The sequence below is a fragment of the Falco biarmicus genome, chromosome 1 (assembly GCF_023638135.1).
Source record: "Falco biarmicus isolate bFalBia1 chromosome 1, bFalBia1.pri, whole genome shotgun sequence".
Taxonomy (NCBI): Eukaryota; Metazoa; Chordata; class Aves; order Falconiformes; family Falconidae; genus Falco; species Falco biarmicus.
Genome location: NC_079288.1, coordinates 27,229,791 through 27,249,177, shown reverse-complemented (window position 1 = coordinate 27,249,177; position 19,387 = coordinate 27,229,791). Strand labels below are relative to the sequence as shown.

The 19,387-nt window shown below is 44.8% G+C and overlaps 1 protein-coding gene across 5 annotated transcripts in view; it reads right to left on the bottom strand.

The window, feature by feature from the left end:
- The window catches only part of MORC2 (MORC family CW-type zinc finger 2), a 49,055-nt gene that overhangs the window by 7,917 nt on the left and 21,751 nt on the right, over positions 1-19,387 (bottom strand). For 4 of the 5 annotated variants that reach the window (XM_056326983.1, XM_056327000.1, XM_056326962.1 and 1 more), the window contains 8 exons: positions 18,303-18,428; positions 12,901-12,980; positions 6,759-6,841; positions 5,747-5,832; positions 2,535-2,675; positions 1,884-2,038; positions 1,611-1,739; positions 67-172 (listed from right to left, as the gene is read on the bottom strand). In XM_056326983.1, the coding sequence (XP_056182958.1) occupies positions 67-172; positions 1,611-1,739; positions 1,884-2,038; positions 2,535-2,675; positions 5,747-5,832; positions 6,759-6,841; positions 12,901-12,980; positions 18,303-18,428 (906 nt within the window). The remainder of the gene's footprint in view (positions 1-66; positions 173-1,610; positions 1,740-1,883; positions 2,039-2,534; positions 2,676-5,746; positions 5,833-6,758; positions 6,842-12,900; positions 12,981-18,302; positions 18,429-19,387) is intronic. The other variant, XM_056326972.1, reaches the window with a different exon arrangement.

Below are 19,387 nucleotides of genomic sequence, written 5' to 3'. Positions count from 1 at the left end.
GACCAGAAAAATGAAAAAAAAAAAAAAAAAAGTGTAGATAAAGTTTTTATATTAACTGATTCTTACCTGTCTTGTTCAGGATCAGGGTTCATAGAGCACACCCAGCTATCAGGGTAATTCTTCTCCACTGAACTCAGCTGGAATGGGAGAGTCCGCCATTTCAGACATACATCTGTCAGACAAACACTTTGCAAGTCAGGAATATACAGCCTGAGCCAAAAAACCTTTTTTTTCCATAGCATTTCTCAAGCTCATTTAATGCCCAAGGACCACATCAATTCTTGCTTCATGCTCACAAAATACTAGGAGGAAGATCTCAAATCTCGTACAAGGCATCCATAATGAGAATCTGATGAAGTCTGGCATCAACAGATACTACAGGGCCTCTCACTGCGGCAGTGACAGCACGATGAACCAAACTGAACAGCCAGTCCTCAAATCACTACTCAGAAGTCAGGCTGTCTCTTACTGATATGAACGCAAAACAAGTCAGAGATTTACTCACTAAAAAAAAAAAAAGTTACAATAATAATATAATAGATTTCAGATGAACCAGGAATTTGGCTTCCAGAGCATTGCTGGCCTACCATGAAATCAACAGCTTACAAAAACCACATTTTGCCAAGAAAATGCAAACATTCTTAAATCAGGCTCTGGAAGGATGGACAAGAATAATGACATCAGAGGACATGCATAATGACAGGAAAGCCTCTCCTCTTTGGGAGGAACTTGGAAAGGATTGAGGAAACTGTCAAGGCAGGAGAGCCTAACAAAATAATTCCACAAGACTGGCCTCAAGAGCCCTTGCTACGTCCTGTCCTGTGGGAAGAATGAAGCTGAGGGAGTTTGGTGTCACTCTACTAGGAGACAAAGTGTTGAAGATCTCCCTTCCCGCAAGTAAGTGCTCAACCAGAGCTGTTTAGAGGTGCACAGAAGAGAACTCGAATTAAATTTGAAAGTCAGCTGTACATGGTTCTCTTCTATGCTCACACCCACTACCAATTAGCAAGCCAGTGCGTCAGAACACAAGTTACAAGTTACCCCATGGCAGGGGTCCTCAAACTATGGCCCGCGGGCCAGATACGCCCCCCCAGGGTCCTCAATCCGGCCCCTGGTATTTACAGACACACACACACACCCCGCCGGGGGTTGGAGGGGGAAACCAAGCAGCCGCAGTTGACTGCCTGCCACTGCATCCATGCGCTGGCCCCCTGGTTAAAAAGTTTGAGAACCCCTGGCCTATGGGAAAGTTTCAGATCTTACTCTAGTGCTGGAATGGGTGGCTTTGGGCAGTTCCAGTTCATATGCCATTTCTAAGCCCATTCTCAACACCACTATTGGCCACACCTGCCCTGTTCTGTTAGGGCACCTGAAGAATATCATGGTTAGTAAACTGTGCAGGAAAGGAACCTTACACCAAGATGTCCAAGTGTACCATCAAGTGCTGACAAAGGCAACTCACAGAAGGAGACAAGCCCTAGAGGGGATAATGATAGTGAAGCTTGCGTCAAATCTGCTGCCCAATTAGCTGCTCTCTAACTACAGCCAGGAGTCCCTCCTCCCTTCCCCAGGAAGGACCAGCCTCCTAATCCCAGCCTGGTTAGACGCACCGCACTGAATCGTGGTAGGGATCTCCATGGCTCTCCGGCGCTTGTAACGCAGTTCACTAGATGGAGGCTGGTTCCAGTTTGCTGACAAATAACCAAACTCATCCCAGAACTTGATGATACCTCTCTGAGCTGGAAAACAAACAAGCCCCCGCTCAGTATGGAGCCATTTCCACAAAAATCACCACCTGCACCCTTAACTGCTCTCCCCCTTAACTGCCTGCCAGCCACCAAAGCTTCCCATTCCAGCCCCTGGTAATCGTGAAGCTTCGTTACCTATGGCAACATCCTTCCAATACTGAGCCAAATGCTCTCCCATGGCCTTCAGCAAGTGTCGATACTCTTTGGCATCAGCAAAGTCTTGTTTATTATGGGTTGGCTCCAGAACTAAATAGGGCACATCCACCACACCTACCACTCCACCACATGCCCTGGAAGAGGGACACACAGTCACAAACATCATTAAACTATGACCAGGTGGTTGTTCAGAGAAATAGTATTGAAAATAGTGGGTTACACAGACACTCACTCACTTACCCATTCCTGCAGCAGTACTGGTTTTAGTTTATCAGCTTTGAGCCAGCATGCAAAAAGTTAGGTGGGCTCAATTATCTGTATTTGCTTTCAAGACCTACCCTGCCTGGAATCATCAGCCCCAGATGCCAGCATTGAGAACAAAAGCCTCATACAGCTGCAGGTATGACCAAAATCTGTGCAGAGAGCTCTCTATCATGAAATCAGGGAAATACTGGGCAATATTAAATATAATTTATTTGTCAGAATACAAACTAAAAGCTGACAAAATGAGTAGCCTCATGCTCATGAAGATAGATTAATGCAGAACAAGGTTATTGCACAGCCTAAGTTATACGTAGGAACATGCCAGGCTTAAGCAAAAAGGTTGTTGCAAAATCTCCAGGAACTCACATGCCACCCTCCAGCTGTGGGCCAACCTTCTCATACATCTTTATCAGGCGACTGCAGTTATAAATGAACATGCCATCCAATTCGCGCTGCTCAATATTCACACCAAAGATAAAATTCAGTTCTTTGGGTTCCTTCAGCGCTCTGTAAGAGTATGAAACAGAGCCTCAGAGATGCTGAAAATAAAACTATTTTTTGCCATCATTAGACAGACGGTACAGGCATCCAGCACCTTTGAGTGTTACGGGTTTACTAACAACTGCCCTGTATCTACTATTTCTAAAACACATGAAGCACTTGTTGAATGTGCATTACAACTAAACAATGAACAAAATACAAAATCTTCGCAATACAGACACCAATTTAGGCTGGACAGTATCTGTTCAAATAATTTGGATATGTTTCCTCCTTCAGGAATGGATTCTTGTTTTTATTTCAGATCTGCTTGTTCAAAAAACTTTCAGTTACCTAGTTTTACAAAAGTACTGTTAAGTACAGACTGGTCCTCTCCAATGTTATTTTGGTTTGTATCTTCCAGATGTAGATCTCTATGCTAGATAAAGCATGGAAATGAAGACTTTGATCTGAAAATACAGTCTTGATATTCAGATTCTGGGAAAGTTCTCATCATTAAGTTTTACAACACCATTAGTCTAAGTTCAAAAGCTGGAGGACATAACACACAGCCCAAGCAGAGCATTTTTCCTGGAAATGACAGTAGAGCAATTTGCATGATTGTTACTTTATCTGTACAGCAGATGACTTCAACAAAAGTTGGCCTCAGGTATGTTTGTGAGCACATACAGATTTCTGAATCTGAATCTCTCATAATCAGGAATTGTATCTCCCGCAATGCAGAAAGCCTCAAGAGATTTAGATCTCTTTGCACTGTAAATCAACCAAAACCCCTATGTCTCACAAACAGAACTACTGCTCTTTAACAGACTAAATTAAGTAGGTTCCACAGCTTCCATGAAAACCATACTGAGGATTTTCATAACGAGGATCCTCAGTTTCAGGCTGATGGTATCATCAGATGTGAGCTCCTAACTTTTAATTATTGCAAAGCACGGTCTATACCTTTGTCCTACCCACACCTCTCATTTCTGACCTCCCATATTTTTCTTCCCACATCAAATTCTTAGCACTTATGTGCTTTATCCCAATTAGGAATTTTACTTCTGCTTAAGTGATCAGTTGAAGATAGTGGAATTCTTTAAAATGATCTGTTGACTGTCTACTAATATTAGATTAAAAGAACCTGAGCTGTGCATGCATGAGGACTGCACAATAATAATCTGCAGATATAAGTAAGATGTAAGTCTGTCTTAATGGTCAAGCATTGCAAAATAAATCCCTGAAATAGATTCATTTCAGGTTCACTTTCTGTTTAAAGCCATCCTCTTCCCCACACAGATGTATAGGTACTCCATAAAACACCTTCCTTTAAAAGATGACTCTAAAGTTACTAGGAAAACACCTGGAATAGCAGCCTTCAGTAATTTTAAACCTAAACATTTGCCAAGAGGTATTCTGAACACTGCCAACATAGAAGCCAGGCTAGAACGTTACCCTCTTTGTCTCAGCTCATCTAGGTGGATGCCTGTGAGTTGAGAGCGTCAGTAGGTATGGCAAAACACCCATCTCGGGGATTAATTTTCTTTTTCTAACTTCTGGAAAAGGGTGTATAGCCTTAAATTTCAAGTAACAATGTGCACTGACCTACAAAACATTAAGGGCATCTCCTCATTTTTATCAAAGAGGACATGAAGTCTAATTGTCATCCAAGTGGTGGGCCAGGATTTTATTACTAAGACTTTGGAATCTGTCCTATCTGCTGGATTTATAACCTGACCCTACGCAGGCTTTGGAAACCAGAAAACATTTCTGTCCTTGATGCACCCCGCACCAGAGACACAGCAGAAAACTGTCCTAGGACATACTCTATAACTGAGGCTACAGAAATTGTTTCATATAGAAGGTTTCCTGTTATACACATTTTTCAGGTGTTTCTTCTGTTTTCTGGATAAAGTGCATGATTATGGAAAAGCCTGACCCTCTGAGCTGCCTCTGATCACTGGTAATGAATGCAGGGACATAGGGAAATTCATATACCCGCCCAGAGCTGGCAGAGCACGCAGCAGCTCTCCCGGGAGAATGTGTGGCTGAGTCTGTACAGAAACCTGGAAAAGAGGCCTTTTCCTCTGGTTAGCTGTTACATACATCTATTTTCCTCATCATCACGTTTGAAACCTGACTAGAGATAACCTTCTGATGTATCTACAATTGGGGTACTCTTCCAAACCAGCTGAACTGGTTTACATTGTGTGGCCTACAAACCTTCTTAGATACAAATGGAAAGAACTGCTGAAGAAAACTTGGAATCTCCCAGTTCCAACTAGTCAATAAAGGGCATTTTCAAACAAACTTGTATTGTCCAAGTTGTTTGTTTGTTGTTCAGCTTTCTAAAAGGAAAAAGTATTTTTCCCATTGGTAGGAAGGCCAGACCATTCACAAAATTTCACTTTGTGCACTAATGTCATCAAAACCAAGAATTAAAAGACAAGTTGTACATGGAAAAGTGCATGGAAGCTGAAAAAAATAGTTTCTCCCAAGAGTTTCTGCATTCTTCAGATCACAGCTCTAGCACTTTTAAATTAAAGCTGTATTTATTTATTTATCTTTAGCATCTTAAGACGCATTCGATCTATCTCTGGCAACAAGTCTGGGATAGTTCTGACCTAAGCATCCATGTAAACTAGCATGCAAAACAACTAGGTGGGAAGAGAGACTTGGTATATACAAATCCCTAACTTTCTCAGACTCGGCATTTGTTTTAAGAGCGTTTGTTTTTCATTACAACTTCATTTGTGAAATGCATATGACAAATTTGCAAAAAAAATGCATACAGAGAGTGAAATATTCCTGTGAATATATCAATAGTGAAATTAATTGCAACCAGAGCTAAGTTAGAACAATGTCTTGGGAGAACAAGCCAAATCCAAAGATGTCTTTCAGCAAGAGGCGGATAGCAGAAGAAACCAGAATACCAAACTCAATCCCCTTGGTTTAACCACTAGGGCATACAGGATGGCCACAGACATTTAAGTGTTGAGCAGGAGGGCTCCCTCCACCAAACAAGAAAGCAGGAGATACCTGTGCATGTGGAGTGAACAGCTTGGGAAAATCAGAACTCTGAACCACCCTGCACTCACCGCTGCTTCGCATCCTTGATCCTTTTCTTCACATCGGCCTCTCGGCGCATGGTTATTGCAGAGTTCTGGACTTGACGTAGCGTCACCTGCAATGAGGCATCGCACAGTAAAACTGCTGCTGTGAAATTCATGAAATTAACTCACTTCTATGATTTTTTCCCTCTTCAAAAAGATATCAAAATATTTTAAATGTAAAGAATTCACAAACGGTGGAGGGTGACAATCAGCACGCCTTTACATTTGAGGCAGCACTTGGTGCTGGGTTGTTAAGTAGCTACACAGCTGCTTGGAAGAAAATGTCTAAATATAACTAAACACCTAAGGTAACTGAAACCAAAGGGTAATGGAGGCACAGGGAAATCTCCAGGGCACTTGCGTACTGTTGTTTCCATTAGATGCAAACAGGAAGCACAATGATTTTAAGCTGGTGTCACTTGCTGACCCCACCTGGCATCCTTGCAAGCCCTCTTCCCACCCAGCAGCAGGTTGGGTCTCAGCATTTGCCCCCATCAAGAGCCACAGCCCCACTGGGAGAAAGCAAACAGCCCATCTCCAAAAGATCCTGCTCAAATGCTTCAGAGCCAGCTGCGCAGGTAGGGTGAGGGAACTGTTAAAAAAAGCACCCAATTTTACTTCTGCTCAAATGCCTCATGTTCCCTTGGCCTCTTCTGCAGAGGCTGACATCAAACGAAGTGCCTGGGGGCTGGGGGTTGCCTCTCAGGATATATTGGAGGTTGTGGGCAGGGAAACATCAGCACACTTCCCACTTGAGCTGGAAACCACGTGTAGACACTGAAGCACATCCAGCAGCGATGAGACCACAAAGCTGCCTGAACAGCGCTGGCAATTCACCACTGACTGAAGTTGCCACCTGCTTAACCTACACACCAGGTGCTACCACTGGGTGCTGACCAGCCAGCACTGCTCCCAAGCTGGCGTTGCTCCAGAGACACCACTCTGAACCATCCCTCAGTGCCTAAAATGTGACATGCTGCCGAAGCACAAGGCTCACCCTGGACTCCCATGTAAGATCACCTCCTAGGCGCAGCTCAAGGGCACGGGCTTTACTCTCCGCCTCACGAGCCTTCTCCTCCGCTGAAACACACAGGGGGAAAGAATGTTGTTAACTGTTCAGTAAAGACAGTGTATCGTAAAGCATTCACCTGAGGAGACTGATTTCCAGAGAGGCTTTGCTGCACTGACATGTACAAACGTACAAAGGTAACCCAAAAAGGTACAAAATAGAACCTTATATATGAGTGGGCGACACCAACACGCCATCTTAAACTTGCTCAGAGGTCACAGTCAACACTGTCATAACAGCAGATCTAAACTCTGCAAAAGCATGTTTAAAGGAAAGATGCAGGAGAAGCTAGTAAGGAACTCGAAAGACTGAGGATGCAAGTGGCCCTGCCTCCTCTGTCCAGAAGCATGAAGGCAGAGAAAGGCTCTCACAATACAAAGACCTAGTTCAGGCTTGAAAAGGAGTCAGAAAGGTCATTTTCTTGCAGAGATGAAGGGAAAGGACTATTCCCAGACATGCTTTTATCTTTGGTAACTGCTAAATTTTGCCTGGAAAAAGACAAATCTGTGCTACACATAAAACAGGACAGTGTTCTGAAAACCTATCACTACACCTGATCTTTGCCCGCACCAAGTTTACCACTTAAAAGAAACTCCCCTTTTTGCTTCTCTCCCAGGCTATTACCAAGACTGCCTGGCAATAGGTATACATCACCCTAGTATTGCTTAAGATTCATTCAATAAATTTAATTTTCAGCAAGGAGGTCCCTTCCTAAAATTGAGACACAACGGGCTTTGGTAAATTAGCACCATGTGTCTTGCCACCTGTATGCTCTCCAAAAGCACACTGGCTCATGTTCCCTTTCAGGTCAGAAGCCTGTTCTGCTCACAGCAGTACATGAACTAGATGGATGAGTAATCTTGCTCCATCCCACAGGCTACGGCAGGGGTCCTCAAACCACAGGCCACGGGCCGGATACGGCCCCCCAGGGTCCTCAATCTGGCCCCCGGCATTTACAGACACCCCCCCGCCGGGGGCTGGGGGCGGAAACCAAGCAGCCGCAGATGACCTCCTGCCACTTCATCCGCGTGCCGGCCCCCTGTTTAAAAGGTTTGAGGACCCCTGGGCTACGGGGTCACTGTCTCGCAAGTAATGTCCTGCTTGAGCAGCGAAAGCCAGAACTGCAGCTGCCACCTGCAAGCACCTGCCTTGGGCACGTGTGCTGCAGATGCAGCCCTGCGCTGCAATGCTCTCCGCACTCACTTCTGAAACAGGAAGCAGCAACATGGCAGCTTTCATGAACTGCAAAGATTTCTAACAGAAATAGACTGCTATAAATAAAGTATGAACAGAAATGTTTACATGCAAGATGACTAGAAGAAACAATCACGCATGGGTTAAAAGGCTGGCATGTGCTGACAGGCACAGACATGACTTGTGTCACAACTTGTGCCATTATCCATCATATATGAGAAGTTCTGACAGTCTGGTGAAGTCCCCACTGACTGGAAAAGGGGAAACAACGCCTATTTTTAAAAAGGGGAAAACGTAAGACTCCGAGAACTACAGGCCGTTCAGTCTCACCACTGTGCTTGGTAAGATCATGGAGCAGATCCTCCTGGAAACTGTGCTAAGGCACATGAAAAATAAGGAGGCAACAGGTGACAGCCAACATGCCTTCATTAAGGGCAAACCATGCCTGACAAATTTGGTGGCCTTCTACAACAGGGTTACAGCATTGGTGGATAAGGGAAGACCAACTGATGTCATCTACCTGGACTTGTGCAAAGTATTTGACACTGTCTTGCACAAGATCCTTAGCTCTAAATTGGAGACATGGATTTGACAGATGGACCACTCGGTGGATAAGGAATTGGCTGGACAGTTACACTCAAAGAGTTGCAGTCAACAACTCAACAGCCAAGTGGAGATCCGTGATGAGCAGCGCTCCTATGGGGTCAGTATTGGGACTGGTGCTGTTTAACATCTTTGTTGGCAACATGGACAGTGGGATCAAGTGCACCCCCAGCAAGTTTGCTGACAACACCAAGCGTGTGTGGTCAACATGCTTGAGGGATGGGATGCCATCCAGAGGGACCCTGACAGGCTTGAGAGGTGGGCCCTTATGAACCTCAGAAAGTTCAACAAGGCCAAATGCATGGTCCTGAACATGGGTTGGGGCAATATCAAGCACAAATACACGCTGGACTGAGAATGGATTGAAAGCAGCCCTGCAGAGGACTTGGGCATGCTAGTGGACAAGAAACTCAACATGACCCAGCAATGTGCACTTGCAGCCCAGAAAGCCAACCATGTCCTGGGCTGCATCCCCAGCAGCATGGCCAGCAGGGCGAGGGAGGGGATGCTGCCCCTCTGCTCTCTCTCGTGAGACCCCACCTGCAGCGCTGCGCCCAGCTCTGGGGTCCCCAGCATCAGAAGGGCAGGAGTGAGTGCAGAGGTGGGACACATATCAGGGGGCTGGAGCCCCCCTCCTGTGGGGACAGGCTGAGAGCTGGGGCAGTTCAGCCTGGGGAAGAGAAGGCTGCGGGGAGACCTTAGAGCAGCCTGCCAGTGCCCGACGGGGGCTTACAAGAAAGCTGGAGAGACTTTTTATGATGGTTTGTAGTTACAGGACAAGAGGCAATGGCTTTAGCCTGAAAGAGGATAGACATAGACTGACCATAAGGAAGAAATGTTTTACAGTGAGGGCATCGAGGCGCTGGCCCAGGCTGCCCAGGGCAGCTGTGGGTGCCCCATCCCCTGGCTGGGCTCAAGGCCAGGCTGGACGGGGCTGGGAGCAGCCTGGGCTGGTGGAAGGTGTCCCTGCCCATGGCAGGGGGTGGGAACTGGGTGGTCTTTAGGGTCCCTTCTAGCCCACACTGTTCCATGATTCTATGATTTTGGAAATACAACTGGAACGCAGTGAGGGATGGTGTGGCTTACACCAAGGCAAGCAGCAGGCCTGCACCCCCACAGCCGGCAGGCAGCAGCACGACTGCAGCACACCCTAGGAGCTATCTCCCTCCATGCTCTCCCAACAGGCAGACAAACTGCAGCTGTGAGACACCCAAAACAAGGAAATACAACAGTGGAGGAGTGACCTTGCTTAAGGTTTATGGAGGATGAGGTAAGCAAGAAGATGGCAGGATAGCAACTGGCTCTCAGAATTACCAAGCACCTCCCCAAAAAGCAGCCCTCAGTTGCCAGCCAGAAGGAATCCAGATGCTGTAGCCAGTGTTTGATAACCTGTATCCACCGTCCTCCATGCCATCCATGGTCAGTGTTACTTGGGAAATGCAGATTTTTGGTGCGTGCCGGTACAGAAATGCAACTGCGCAGTCAACTTACAGTATTACAGTAAAAATCACTTTTCCTTTCTAGGCAGTGTTCTGTTTGAGTTTTGCTCCACCAGTTCCCACAGCAGCACGCTCTGAGGTTCACAGCAGCTTACCAAGCAAGTCACAGCACAACTGCACTGTGCGACCGACTTCATCATCAAGAGTCAGCTTGGCTAAACGTGAAAACACAGGAGTTTGGAGACTCTTTAAAACACTTGGTCCATTTAAATTGAAGCTTGTACCATAGGAGCTGGTGGGCTAAATGCAACTGTGTCTGGAGGGAAGAACACAGCAGTGACCCACAAAAGGCACAGGTCAAACCTGCTCTGCTAACACAATGATAACTGAGAGGGCATGGCTGACAGGGAACAACTCCCAGAGTCTGAGGGCTGAGGCTCTGAGGCTCTAATGGGCAAAATGCATGCCCTCAGCAGGACAATGAGCATACAGCAGCTAGAATCCACATTCATGTCCTCCCAGGGGACAACAGGCACAGCATACCCACAGTACTGCCAAGCAAGTCACTGGACACCCTAAAATACTCTGGATGAACATCCAGTGCAGAACATAGCTCTTAATGACTTTCAGTGTTGGACACCCATGTAAATCTTCACCTTTTCTGTTTGTTTGCTTTTCAGTCTTTGTAAGAGGATTTCTTGAAACTAAACAATGGCAATACCAAGATGCCTTGGTGCAGCATTCAGTCTTGGTTCAGAAACAGATGGAACGCAGCTGATGACTTTCACAACTACCTTGCCCAGGAATGGTACTTTTTTCTTGAGTCCATCTGCTCACTTAGGGATCTGGACGCTACAGCTTATCGCATGAGGCAGGAAGTCAGTTTCCAGGGAATGAAGAGTGGCCTCTCTTCATCTTAAAAAATATGTATGTCTTCACTCTTGAGCCATGGCTCTTTCTGGCTATGCCCAAGCCATTTCACCAATAGTCACAGCTGCCCATACATCTTTTTTTTTTCCCCTTCCCCTGCCACAGGTATTTTTCAGTTATCATAAGTTTTGGTTCAACAAGCTCATAAGCTACTTCCAGAGACTTATCAATCCCTCAGTAGAGTTCTACAGTATGGTGGATTCCAACAGATCCCTGGCAGGCAGCCATGGCATATTGGAACTGTGGTTACATCAGCTGAGACCCACAAACTCTCACAACGCACCCCCAGTTTTGAAAGAAAAAACTAAATCATTCCCTGGAGATGATCCCTCCAAAAAGTGGTGTGCACCCTCAAGAGAAAGCATATGCTGGAGATGACAAGAAATTAATCTTTGCTATCAACAGCCAAACAAGAGAACTTGGTTGTTACAGATTAAATTCATTTTCCTAGAAGCAAAGAAATGAGATCTGTGCCATTGAAGCTGAGGTCAATGCTACAAAAACATTTTATTCCTGGAGGCTTCATGTGACCAAATCTTGCAGAAAACAGTCTGAGGTCTGCTGTGAGTTTTTGCCATGTTCAAAGCCATTTGCTCAGCACCCACTTCACCACTGGAGGCAGTGGGCTAGCTTTGGAGGTGAAGATGAGTTTATGTTTCCATGCCAATGGTATCTGTTCTTACTTAGCACTGGCACACCGAATGACAGTGGTGTTCTGTGTCAAATCATTAAAGCTCACCTTGTAAGCATCACAAAGGCCTCATGGACTGCTGCAAGAAAGAAGTCTCTCTAAATCATGCTATTTGCACCTTCTTGAAAGGCAATGCAAGTGTGTGCTGAATGCCTGCTTTGGCTATAGGACTCAATCTAAAAAATAAATTCATCTATGAGGACTGAGGCACAGGATAAAATCTGGTTAAACTTCATAGTTTCAAGTCTATCTTGTGAGGTTGTACTTCATAAAGGAGGAATAGGGAACATAGCAATTTACACAATTTCATTTTTCTGCTTTGCTTTGGGCAGGGTCAAAATCACACTGCCCTTAATGACTGCACAAGCTGAATGTTGCACCATCACTTGTAGAGCTGACCTGCACACACATACATATGTGCCTGGAGTAGCTCTTACACAGGGAGAGGACACATGCCTCTGATTATTTATGAAGGAGAATTGTGAAACCTATCAGAAGATACGGGTCAACATGTCTTACAACTTCCAAGATTCATCCTTCACTACAGCGTTTCCCCATCAGGGGTTACTGAGACCACTTTGTATGGTAAATTTGTGCAAATTTAATGAAGTTATACGCTATATTTGTATGTCTATACAATTTCTATATGCTGACTATCCAAATGTCAAATTGGGTTTCTCCTGAGAACTACAAGGCTTCATAGGAAGGGAAGACTAGATGGACAAAAGGCAAGTCCTGAAGGTGAGAAAGACCCAAGAAACAAACCAGGACGCCCCTATACACCCAGACCCATCACTTTACATCAAGTGACAGAATAAAAATCTGTTTTTTGAACAACTGCCTCAACAGGAAAGGAGCAGAAGGAGAACAGGACCAAAAGCTAATGATATGCAAAAGGTGGGAGCAGAACTGCAGGGTAACAGTGTGACGGTTTAGCCAGGCTTCTGATGGAGAAAACGGTGGACAGCTGTGACTCTAAGGGTTATTCTGTACATGTATTTCCCAGAGGAAGTGGTCTTAGGGAACAATGCATTCCTTCCATTACATGGAAGTAAGTCTGGGTCATCTGCAGTCGCTCTAACAACAAATTTCTTGAGCAATCATAATGACCACAGAAGCAAGCAATTTCAGGTCATAATCAGCAAGGCAGACTCTTTCAGTTCTTTCCTTCACTACAGTAAAATGAGGATGCATGCATACCCCGAAGACTCACCTATCCTCGCCATGTGCTCTGCTTTCTTCACCTCTTGCTCTGCACGGGTCTTGAAACGGTTTGAAGTATACTTGTACATCCTGTGATGATCAAAACTTATTAATCAGCAAGCTCAGCAGTAAGGTCAAACCAAGGTTTCATCACTGTATGAGAGAATAAGGTGTCCGCTTACTACTCTACTCTTCTCGATAGATTCAATATACAGAAAAGGAGGTATACATATCAGGAACTGGGCGTTTTTGGATGCAGTTATGCAAAAAATTTTAAGTCAAAGATGCTTTAATAGTAGCTACAACCACAATACCCTCTTCTGCTTTAACCAGCAGGGGCAAAATATATCCATATTCTTGGAGGAAATACCAAAGTTTACAGGAATAACTTCTTCAGAAGTAGAAAGGAGGAGTGAATACATATGGAAAGCTTCTCAAAAATCTCCCACTACTGATAAACAACCCTTCTTTTCTCCTGCAAACAGCTGTCCACAGGTGCAGTCTGACAGTGCCCACCTCCATGCAGGGCTAGCTGAAAGCCTCTAAGTAGCAGAGCAACTCTCTGAATGGAGCTTCAAGTTTCATTTGTAAGCTCTCACGATATTTCTGTATGCTACACATCTGACTCACAACTTTGTAAACTGTGCTTGAGCTGTAGTGGCTTGTTTCACCTTCCCTATATCATAATATGCCAAATGCCGATCACAGTCTGATTGCTACAGAGCCTGTCACCTCTGTGCAGAGGCACATAATTGGGGAAGAGATGAGAACACCAAGAAGGATGATCAGAGCCTGCAGGAACTCAAACTGCCTTAAGACACAAGGTTTGGGATGTATTGAGAGGAAAATCCCATCCCAAATAACTTTTTCATGAAAAAATAAGCCTCTTCAGCATTTACCAAAGCCAAAGCCACTAGAAATGCTGTTTTTACAGAGAGAGGCAGAAACACATAATGATGTAAGGCTTGATTGACCAACTCATTAATTAATGTAGGAGGAAACACGTTTATATCCCAGTGAGAGACAAGGTACCCTGAAATAAGAGATAATCTATCAGGATCCATGAGAAATCACCTTGCACAGATGAAAAATTTCATTTAGGTATGTTTCTGTGGGTGAGCACACATGGATGTTGATACTGATGTCAGAAGCAATTTCACCAACAGAAATCCCTTTGTCTCAGATCCAGAAAATTCACGCCACAAGCACAGTCCATTTAAATACAACTCTGTGTTTACTAAACTGATTTTCTGCTATTCAAAAGGATCTTTTCACTGGGGAAAAAGCAGGCAAGTGGTAACTCTTCCAGAAATCACCGAGTAACCATGTTACAAGATGCAGACTCAGGTTTTTGGTGGCGCCATCTCCTCAAATCTACTTAAGGGCAATTAAAGCTACCTGGGGCCAAGAGAAAGAACACATTCTGAAAACCAGACTGCTTTCAACACAGTGGCATAATTAAATTACCTCATCCATATCCCGCCTGACTTTCCTGACAAAAAAAAAAACCAAAAAAACAGCAGGATGAAGCTGAATTATCTTAACACGACCAGCTTGTGAGGCAAGGCAGTACCTGAAGGGGACCTTATGGACAGCACTCCCTTTGCAACAGGGTGCAGTGCAAGCAATTGTAGGGTGTCCCAGACAGGCATCATGAGCCATCGCCATGCCTGCCCTCCTGTTTCTTTTCCAACACCAAAAGACTTCAGCCATAGCCAGGAAAACCTCTATTGAAGTGTCCTGGAACAGCCCATCTAGCAAAGACATACAGAAACAGGTCAGACAGGCAAGAAGTCCACAGGACGGAATAGTAAAACACCCTCTCCCAGCTTTCAGATGTTCATTACAACTGCCATGGAGTGCCCTCATGAAAGGACACCCTTGCATGTGGCCTGGTTACTTCTGTCTGTATGGCCCACACTGCTAAGCAAGCTCAAAAAGTTACTGTGGAAAGGAACAGATGGAAGAAATCCTTCAGGAGACACAAACCATTCCCAGGGAGGCTGGTACCACGGTATCACACCTGCAAACACTGGTGAAGGATCTGCACAAACCCAGCCTGCCCCTGGAACGTCACAGGCTCCAGAAAGGCATGGAGAAGCTTCTACCCACAGAAACACAGCTTCCAGAAAGGGCAGGTGACCAAAGGAAAATGAGTGCCCTACCCAGGAGACAAGCTGTTATTCCTGACAAACAGTAGAACAGCTGCAAAATCTCAGTTTTCAGTAGAGGCACTTCAATACCCTGAACTTCCATTCTTTGTTCTCTAACACCAATACATTAACCTGCAGACAAGCCACTGCACAAGCTTTTCCTTCAGAGAAGGTGGCAATCTGCCTTACAGCCCTACTGTAGGAGGGGAGCCGTCACTACCTCCTGAAGGCAATACTCCTGAACAGATCTTGAAAGCAGACCAGAGGGCAGAGAGACAAGCCAATGGCTGCACCTACCAGTGCCCAACATAAGGCATGAAAGCATCACTTCAAACAGAAAGACATCAGGCCCAAAGTTCACCAAGAAGTACGTAAAAAGACCACAATCAGGAGATATTTGTCAGCTCATCATCAGATAATTCCTTGCCCTTTGCATGCCAGGCTGGCTTATAACAGACTTTCTTAAAAAAACCAAACAATATGGATGCACAGAGGTGTCTCCATACTGACAGATGAATGGCATTCCCTTACAGTAGTTCACTGACCTTTACCAGGAGGATATGAATAAAATGAACAACTGTTTATGTTCAGTCATCATGACACTTTCCCAAACACTAGCAAAGAGCCTTAAATACATACCATATGCAGCACACCATCCACTTGGGCTGTAAGAGAGGAGAACCTTCACTGCCTACTACCCATTCCTTTCGTGGACCAGGAAAATTCAACAGTTACCTGGCCTAGGCTACTGAGGCTCTGCAAAAAAACAGCTATGTTGAAGAGCTGAGCATTGCTGCTGTATCAGTTGTCCTCTAAAGAAACACCTTAATGGTGGTACACTTCTCCCGTGCACCCCCATACAAACTGGAGTCCCTGGTCAAGTGCAGTGGAATAGTATTAACCTGCAGAGCCCTCAAAGCCCAGCAGCTACATGGGGATGTGTGAGCTCTGGCTCCAACTCTAAAGGGAAAATCCAGGGCATAAGCAATACTTTTCAGCAGGTTCAGGGAGAAGATTCTCAGCAGGTTCTGTAGCAGAAGAGTAAGTCCACTCTCAGAATGGACTGATTTACTGGTTTTCCCTTGGGAAGGAGCCACCCAGGGCAGGCTAAGCTCTGCTCAGGTGTCTGAAGGTAAAAGATCGAGTTTCCACAACCAGGGCACAGTGTAGGCACCTACCCCAAGGGCTATGCTGGCTCTTAGAACCCACAGTGAAGGCTTCAATGGCTCGTCCCAATGGCCACACAGCTTCTAGAGCCCAAATCTGCCATCAGGAGTCTGAGACCAGAAGGAAGCAGTCTGGACACTCTCCAGAAAGACCCAGTAAGGCTACAATGATTGCCTGGAGTCCAGGAAGGGCTACACTGTGCTCTACAGGAAGGCCTTGTTTGCACAGTCTTTATTACTCTGCTGCAGAAGTGAGGATTTTAAATGTAAATTGCTTTTACAGTGTTGGGGAATTTTTATTGGCCTACCACCATAAGCAGATCTACAAGGAGTCTGCAAACATGCAGCACAAGCAGATTTCTTAGATACTCCTGCACCAGCACTGATCCTATGAGTGTCAGCATGGAGCACACCTTAGTCCAGCGCTGGGTTCATCCCCCAGCACCAGTACCAGCTCCATTTACCACAACTGTCCCCTGAGCATTGTCATGAGACAATACTGCAGCATTTCTCATCTCACAGCCAGTGTAACCCTCCTTCTATGGCTGGGCCTTCCTGCCCTCCAAGCCAGACCATTTATTGGTCATGAATTATCATCGCTGATCAGTTATAGTTCAAATTTCCCCTTCTACAGCTGCAGCTATTCCCTAAAACCAATGAAAAGCTGATACAGAATTTGTGATAGGGATCCAGAAGAGCTGCTGTCTAAATTGTCTGAAAATACAGCCTCTTTTCAACAGAAAACAGTCCTATGGTATAGAACAAAATTCTCATACCCCTCCCCAGGCATCAACTACTGACCACTTGGAATAGAAGATAATGAGGCAGATGAACACATGGGGTGACCTAGTCCATGTCGTATTATCATGACAATGCTAGCACTATCAGCAGTGTTGGCATTCTGCCTCTGAGTCTTGTAAGAAGATGGTTTCTGATGAGATAAAAACCTGTGCCCTCCTCCTCTGCTTTTTCTCCATAGTACTTTTGCTGGACTGTGGCATAAAAGGAAGCAGCACATGGCACTCACATGTAAGTAAAACCCAGTCAGAAATTCATATTCTCTACCCAGCAAATCAGGATTTTCAGTGGCAAGTCAAGCAGTACCTCCTGACTGCCTTCTACAATGAAATGACTGGCTTGGTCAACAAGGGAAGAGCAATGGATGTAATCTCTCTTGACTTTAAGCAAGTTTCTGACACCATTTCACACATTCTCATTTAATAAGCTGAAGAAGTATGAGCTTGACAGACAAACCATGCTGTAAGTTGAAAACTGGCCAGGCTCTTAGGGCAGCAATCAGTGGTGTGACATCAGATTGTGGTCAGTAAAAGAATCTGCTGGGTTGATAGCAGGCCCATACTATTGAAAGACTACTGCAATCTGAAATGCTATATTAAAACAATCCACAAATATTCTATAAAACTACTACTATTTTATTAAGACAAACCATGTTAAAGTATCTAGAATGCAGCCTGTGTGCTCCTAAAGACAGAAGAACACTATTGCCTCAAGCAGATTTAAATACATGTTTTTCTTTCCCCTCCCACCCTTACAACCTTTTCTAGTTCCTGCTAAACCAACTGGCAGCACACCTCAGCTCATTTCACATTTTTTGTTTAAGGGAATTTAAAAGGAAGACAGGGAAAGGTATTTCCAAATCTCTATTCCAACCCAGATCAGCTACACATAAAAGTTAATTTTCAAAGCAACTGTTTCAAAGTGCTCAGCCTAGTTTCTTTTCAGTAATAACTCTAACACCTACCATACCTATTTCCTTGTCCTACTTAAAAAAGTTACCCAACAGTTTTGTATGGTTATGGCATTTTGAACAACAGGTATCTTCATTGCTTTGTTTGCTCTGAAAGGGAGTAATATTGCACAAATTACTCATTCAATTTTCAAAGGCTTAGATTTTCTACTACCTACCTCTTTTTCCACAATGTCAATCCCACATCCCATTCTATTACAATCTGTTTCTGTTGCTTTAACATGGAATTATGCAGGATACACCTGGACAGCAAAATGCTAAACCTCTTCTGTAAGGAAAATCCAAAAGGTCCCACACATTTGCGGAATTTGGGTCCAACACTCACCTTGGTTTGTACAGGCAGCATGAAAGTCGTTTGGTTTGTACTTTGTGTCCATTTATGAAGATCCTCATCCTGGGATCAATATAAAGCACAGCAGCATAGGCACGGAATGAGCGGCGCTCAGGCTTTCTGCAAGAGAGGGATGCTTACAGAGACTGAGCAGTTTGTTTAGCATTTCCTGGTAGGACTACCAGCTCCCAGTCTGGCCCACATAGCCCAGAGATGACTCCACCAATTCACCCCCTGAGTAATCAGTGTCTCTTCAGTCAGTGCTCCTCTTGGAGTCTCTTTCAGTCTGTGTTCTGCTTCCTCTTTCCTTCACAGTTTTTCCCCCTTCATTCCCCTCCAATTAAGAAGAGCCATTACATACTACTGTCACAGAGCCTCCTCCCCTATCCAAACCAAATGAAGAAATTTCTCCATGGACAAAGCTTCTAAGACTCTCATTTCCCAGTAAACTGCTACCTAGGAGCCAACTGACCAACAGAAGCACCTCCCCACACTTCTCTGTACTACCCCTGATGTATTTTAAGCACCTACAGCAGGATTCACACCTCGTGCAACTGTTAATTTTACCATCTCCACTCACAGCCATCTACTTCAAAACACACCAAAGAGACAATCTTCTGCAAAAAACCTAGGTAAAAGGGAAGACCTTTCTATTTTAATTACCATGCAGCTACACTGCAGCTACACATAATTTTTTTCTACCAATGTCTTCTACAGACATTTTCTATTGAGCTGTACATTTTAAATACTGTTACAAAACACTGATGCACATATTACTGTAGCATGAGAAGGATGTTTTGTATACAGCTGAATAATAAAGGTCAAACCCATAAATTGGACCACTTAACACTGTGTGCCCCGCTTGCTAGTGCGTTCTCTTGCCCTTTGGTTAGTCAGGAGTAGGCTCTGACAGAAACTGCACTCATCACACACAGAAATGGTATCACAAGGTCAGGAGGAAGAAGCTCTTTCCAGTGATCAATGATAATCACGAGAGCTCACCAGCAGGCACCAAAGAAACTGAGAAGCCTGTAAAATCCATGGAGATCCCCAAGTAGTTTGCTGCGTCTGTGTTCTCC